Source organism: Labeo rohita, unplaced genomic scaffold (assembly GCF_022985175.1).
Source record: "Labeo rohita strain BAU-BD-2019 unplaced genomic scaffold, IGBB_LRoh.1.0 scaffold_196, whole genome shotgun sequence".
Classification (NCBI taxonomy): domain Eukaryota; kingdom Metazoa; phylum Chordata; class Actinopteri; order Cypriniformes; family Cyprinidae; genus Labeo; species Labeo rohita.
This window is the reverse complement of record NW_026128176.1, coordinates 52,077-58,293: the sequence shown is the minus strand read 5'-3', so window position 1 is coordinate 58,293 and position 6,217 is coordinate 52,077. Positions and strand designations below refer to the sequence as shown.

Genomic DNA, 6,217 nt, shown 5'->3' with positions numbered 1-6,217 from the left:
CTTTTGACTCTGTTTGCACTTGTCTCTTTTTCTTACTTGAATCACCTTGTTTTTTTACAGATGTCTGTTTATGATAGTCTCCGATACACTTACTGTGCTCCGCTTTGCTTGTAGCTGAAACCAATCTGACACTTGCCTTCTCTTCACATATGTCTTTACCATGATCTTTAATACACTTACTGTGCTTTGCTGTGCTTGTAGGTAAAACATGTGACACACTGTCTTCTTGACCAGAATTTGCACTTGTCGCCATAGTTGATGTCTTACCAATTACTGTTGCTTTCACAGACGTCACTTCAAAATGTGTTCCCTGTGCATTCAGTGACATGGCAAGGTTAACAACATGATTAAACAACATGTATATGTCATCACAGTAAACTACTATGCTTCTGCCATCACACTCTGGCATTCCTTTAGCATTACGTGAATGGGGATCGACTACAGCAAATGCTGACCCTGTTTTTATGACTGCACAAATGTACTCTTTAATGTTTAACAAACATGCATCATACTGAAGCAGAGCCCTCTGAAGTGCTTCTTCTATAGACATGGAGACATCTCGCAATGATTCATCATAGAAATCAACACCAATAACACCTGAGAAAGATTCACCATGCTTTAATTTTAATATTGTCTTGTTAAATATGTGCTGTCTTGGAAGTTCTGCAACAGAAACATGACCAAACCCTGTTTGATCATTGATCTTCCCCTGCAATCGCATTAATGTGTACAGCTCATCTCCATGCAACAGAACAGCATTCAGGTCCTCTGTTGTCCATGTCACCACATCCTTCAGCACACCCATCATGACTGCTGTGATACTGTTCACTGCACACTGACGGTTTCTGTTCCAACCAAATCTCGCATCACCCTGATGGAAAGAACCACGTAAAACTTCCTGTGGGAAATAATCAGAGTTATTGACAAGTGAAGCTCTGGTAACATCACTCCAGCTTTTCTTAGTTTTCTCAGAAGTTTTTCCACAAGTTTTTCCACAAGTTTTCTCAGAGGATTTTTCACAAGATTTCTCAGAGGATTTTTCACAAGTTTTTAGACAAGATTTGGGAGCCTTACGGCATGATTTTGGACAAGTATTTGTTTCAGAGTTTTCAGTAGGTGCCTTTTTTTTGAGAGGAGGCATATCCTCTGCCAAGTCCATGAAGGAACTAAGCATGAAATGCTCAGCATTCCTCCTCTTGGCTGCCTGGGAGCGACGGAAACCTTTTCCACGTGGCATCTGGAATTACATAAAAACACAAGAGAGAAACATGTTTAGTACACTGGCATTTAATTTTACTCACTAGCCTGTAATGTTTTACATATAGCATTCATCAAAACTTCATACAAGCAAAACTTAAATGATTATTTGTTCCCTTGTCAGTTTGCACTTTCCTTGGTAATCATTATTACGGTAATTTCTTTATTCATACAATTAGTATATAGTCAGCATATACCCCAACTAAGCCTGGTTTCTCCCAAGGTTTTTTTTTCTCCATTCTCTCACGGATGGGGTTTTGGTTCCTTGCCGCTGTCGCCTCTGGCTAGCTTAGTTGGGGGCACCTAATTTCTAGTGATTATCATCATTTTGATTACAGAGACCGTCTCTGCATTTGATAAATAAATAGTTTAATCTCGTCATTATACATTACCATCACTCTATTCTCCTATTTGATAATGTTCAGTGCTTTGCTACAATCCGTATTATTAAAAGCGCTATATAAATAAAAGTGATTGATTGATAGAGATTCAAGCAAATGTTTACTGACAAAAGTCAGTATTAGTCTAAACACTTGCTCATCTGTCTAATAAAACAGGCTTATTTTCATAGACAAGACTTACACTTCGCCTTAACTGAACTAATGCTTAATCCTAAATTTTAAGTAGCTCTCATAAACATACCCTAGAAAAAGACTGCTTTGCATTTTCAGACAAAACAATAGCACTAAAATATTTTAAGATATTACAGTCCAAATTAATTTCACTTAAACAACTCTTAAGCCTTATCTGTGAAACAGAACATAATATTGGAAGAATCTGAAGTGTTTCCATGCATTCTACACCACTACAACTGGAAATTAATGGTTATACAATGACCCTGGTCTTGTCACTTGTTAAACCACTTATTTACATGGATTTAAGCATTCTGGGAAACATTTGGAGTCATGTAATTATGTAATTTAATTTCTACTGGTTTTTAACATTTTAATCTTTTTTTTTTATATCTTATTTACTGCATAAGATAAATAAAATAAACACTAACTGTAATACATAAAATTCCATCATACATAGCCATTTCAACTCAATCTGACTTAAGTTTCATTTACTGAACAGTATGTTGCGTGTCAAGTTTGACTTACCTCAGCACTGCTCCATTCATTCCCCATTTCACATAAAAAGACAACAAACATAAATTAGTCAACAGTGCTGCATCCCATTGAAACATACAATTAAACACATCTCAGATTCCCTTAACCAACTTGATTTAACCCCACAAATGTTTAGCACTGATTTCATCAAGCAAATTCATTCTCATTGTCCAAACGTCATCATCCTGTTTAACTGCTCTGCTGAAAAAAAACAAACAAACAAACAAACAAACAAAAAAAACAGCGTATGCTGGTTAGGTAAGTTTTGATGCTGGGATGCTGCTTTAGAGAAACTACAAAAACCATCTCTATTGATGTGCAGCACTGAAAACGGACCGTCCGGAAACAATTGACTGAACTTGGGCTATACAACTTATTTTTCAATGAGAAACCGATCCATTTTCCGTGAATGTGAAATATCAAGCAGCATAAGGAGCGTTTTGTATCTTAAAAAAAAAAGCTCGTAAATTATAGCGCCCACTCTTACGTTAAAAAAAAAAGTGGATAGCTCGTTTTCTAAAATTAATTATCAATATAGACGGTTTCAACAACAACACGTTACTGCGCTGCGTGCTTTTGTGGCCCTAACTTAACTTCCGGTAGACATCCAAATAGAATCAATAACAACAGCTAAGTCCTTCTAGAGTAGATTATTTTTTAATAACAAGCGAAATATGTTGGCTGCGTAAATTAGACTGATTTATTAAAAATGCAAACTCATTCTCTGCCAGCAGGAGGTGCTTTAAGCACGAGAAACGAGGTTTCCCCGGTAACGGCTGTAGACAAAGCAGCTCTTAATTTACAAACGCTGCTTTATGCAGGATGAAATGAAAATGACATTTTCTAAAGACAGTCTTTCTTCAGAAATACAGTGATATAAAAACACCCACGCCTCGGTTTGATTTTTAAACGTGCATTACGTGCTCATGTTTAATCAACGAAGCCTATTGGAAAATCGGTCGGTTTTTATATCGTGGCAGGTCGCCACAAATAAATAAATGTTTGGGAAACACATCCCACAGCACAATAACCTGAGACCAACTTCATTACTCATTATTATCTATGGAACGCCATTGGGGACAATACCTATTATATGAAACGCGTGAAATCCGGACGCATTAACACGCAAAGTATGTACGTGTCTTTTTGGTACGTGTAAACGCGAACGTTTTGTACGTCTATACACGAAATTTTTTGTCGTGTTATTTAAAGACACGATCGTTTGTATCGCCTTAACGTAACATTTTTGGCCGTGTATTTTTGTTACGTGTTTCTAGACGAACGTTTTCTTCGTGTAAACATGACATTTTTGAACGTGTAATATTTCTAAGTCTTATTTGATGTGCGACATACTAATTTTTCTGTTTTAGTTGAACTGGTGATAATTTAGGGTCAATGATTAAATACACTCAATGACTGCATGAATTAACATTATATTCTTTTGTAACGTTAAAGGAATTTGTCCTGTAGGTAAAGTGAGTGGTCTCGGTGATCCAACGACCACATTTCCCCTCTGATTAATACATTCGAGGTGTCCACTGCAAATAGCCTACTTGTTGGCAGAACTAAATACACTAGGCCAGTCTAACGTTACCCTATATGTGGAAAAAATCACCTCTTTAGTCAGCGGTTTCTGTGGCGTAACGTGTAAAGGGAGACCGGGGTTCTATTCCCACTGACAGCGCTTTTTTTATTACTTTACAGTTAATAAACGCATGTGTTTTCAATAAAAATGATTTGACTTAAAATTCATTTTAATTCATAAAAGTTACATTTAGGGTAAGGTTAGGGGTAGCGCTCTTTAATATCTCAATAAGTTGCCATGATTTTAATATTGTTTTATAAATATAATGATTTACTGTCAGTTATATTGCAGGATGTTTAATGCACAACAATACTGAGGAGCAAATAGTAACGTTATCTCTCACTATTTATAAGTAAATAGCATCTAAATGTCTACTGAATCCACAACTGTTGCTATTTACACTTGGGATGAGATGACACAGCACTGACATCACAACCAACGTATAAATGCATCATTGACTCTAAAGTTTTACGCTTGCCTATGTACATGCCAACGTAAAATTATGATCTCATTCACGAACAAATGTTACGTGTGACGTTTGCATAGGTATTTGCTTACCTAACAGCACGTCATCCCTCACGAAAAGAAATGTCGTCTGATGTTTATATACGTATACAGCAACGTGCCATCCCATCACAAATGCAAATTAAATCCTAAATAGAGCAACGCTATTGGCTGTTGTGCAGTCTGACGCGACACCCGAACATATACTTCGTATTTACGCGTACAAACTTTGCGTGTTAATGCGTCCAGATTTCACGCGTTTCATATAATAGGTATTGTCCCCAATGGCGTTCCATAATTAGCTGCGTTTGTAGCCCGCGACACGAACCAGACAGATAAACAAACACAGACCGGAAGTTAATTTAGGTCCAGGCGCGTGCGCCCGATGAAACCGTCTATACAGCAACTACATAAAATCCTCTTTATGAAACCGACAGATTAAAATCCGACGACGTTTACACCTGAACATGAAACACGGGCAATGACGTTATGTATCATATTAATAACTTCTTAGTGTGAGCCACACTGACAACCGAAATACAAAAAAGCTAGTAACACTTCGTGTTGTGTTTTCATGTACGTATGATTTCTAAAAATGGCACAAATATATAATTACCTTTTTTTGTCCTCGTGCTGCTCGAGACTGATACTCTCTTAAACTAGCAAAAGCCGAGATTAATATTTGCGATAATAAAATAGACATATCAATCGTTTTTTTTTCCCACCCAATCCCATCGTTTACTTTTACTACACATAAAGTACATAGCACACGTCGTATAGGATAATTTCATGATAACTTTACATCTTTTTCATTAAGCGATGGGTCTCTTATTCATTCAAAAATAATGCCTACTTATTAAAATATAACAAAATATACAAAAATAACCATACAAACAGATCAACTAACATCAAACTACTAAAAATATTATCATAATTATTACGGATGACCAAAAATAAAGAACCGTTTAATCAGATTAGAGAAATACCAGGAGGACACGTTTCTTACCTTCCAAAGGTACTACATAAAAGAGTGTTCCCTAGAAGTGACGTCACTTAATCATGTGATTTTTATTCCTCAACCAATCAAACGGATCTGTAAGACGTATCCTACTTACTAACGTCAATTTTATTAAGTAACAATTCTTATCGCTTGGTGACAATCTCTTGTAATATGCGGAGAAAATAATTCTAATTTAATCTACAATCTTTTTAAAATATTTTCTACCACATCCATAATTCTCTAGCCATAAAGGCTCTGCCGGGTTTTTATACATTTTTTTCTTAAAATATGAAAAAGAATACTTTCTAAATAAATTTGTAAACTATACTCAAGAATGTTTTTAGTTTTAGCATTTTCGTTTTGTTAAATACTGTATGAATGCAATTTACATTCATGTTGCAAAACAAACTGTTAATCCAATTTTTTGTTTCAGATTTTTACTCTTTAAAATAAGCAGTAAATAAGACAGCCAAGACTTAGTAGTTGCATTCATAGACTCTTTGTTCTCTTTTAACACGGATACACATTTCTGTATTCATAAACATGTTGGAAAAAAATTAATACACTGTATAGGTACTTACATGAAATGACAATAAATAAATGAATAATGATATGCAACCTAAACAATATGTACATAAATGTTCTAATTCTTATACAAAACTGGCTGAATTAGTGTATTAGGTAAACATAAATAATAAATAATACACATAAAAAACATAATAAAATAATCAGTTGAAACAAATTATTTGTGTATTAAAGCTT

General features: G+C 35.3%; 1 protein-coding gene across 1 annotated transcript; it reads right to left on the bottom strand.

Annotated features, from left to right (window-relative positions):
- Window positions 1–602: 602 nt before the first annotated feature.
- Window positions 603–2,448, bottom strand: LOC127159163 (uncharacterized). Its single transcript, XM_051102067.1, has 3 exons — window positions 2,358–2,448; window positions 1,075–1,237; window positions 603–898 (listed from the first exon to the last, which is right to left on the bottom strand). The coding sequence occupies exons 1-3, from the start codon at window positions 2,406–2,408 to the stop codon at window positions 867–869; spliced, it is 246 nt and encodes an 81-aa protein (XP_050958024.1). The 5' UTR covers window positions 2,409–2,448; the 3' UTR covers window positions 603–866.
- Window positions 2,449–6,217: the final 3,769 nt, after the last annotated feature.

Excerpts from the sequence above, each read along its gene's own strand:
- LOC127159163 (XM_051102067.1), bottom strand. The coding sequence starts at position 2,408 with ATGTTTGTTGTCTTTTTATGTGAAATGGGGAATGAATGGAGCAGTGCT. Across the intron at positions 1,238-2,357 it reads ATGAATGGAGCAGTGCTGAG|ATGCCACGTGGAAAAGGTTT; the intron begins GTAAGTCAAACT and ends ATGTAATTCCAG. Across the intron at positions 899-1,074 it reads TACTTGTCCAAAATCATGCC|GAAGTTTTACGTGGTTCTTT; the intron begins GTAAGGCTCCCA and ends TATTTCCCACAG.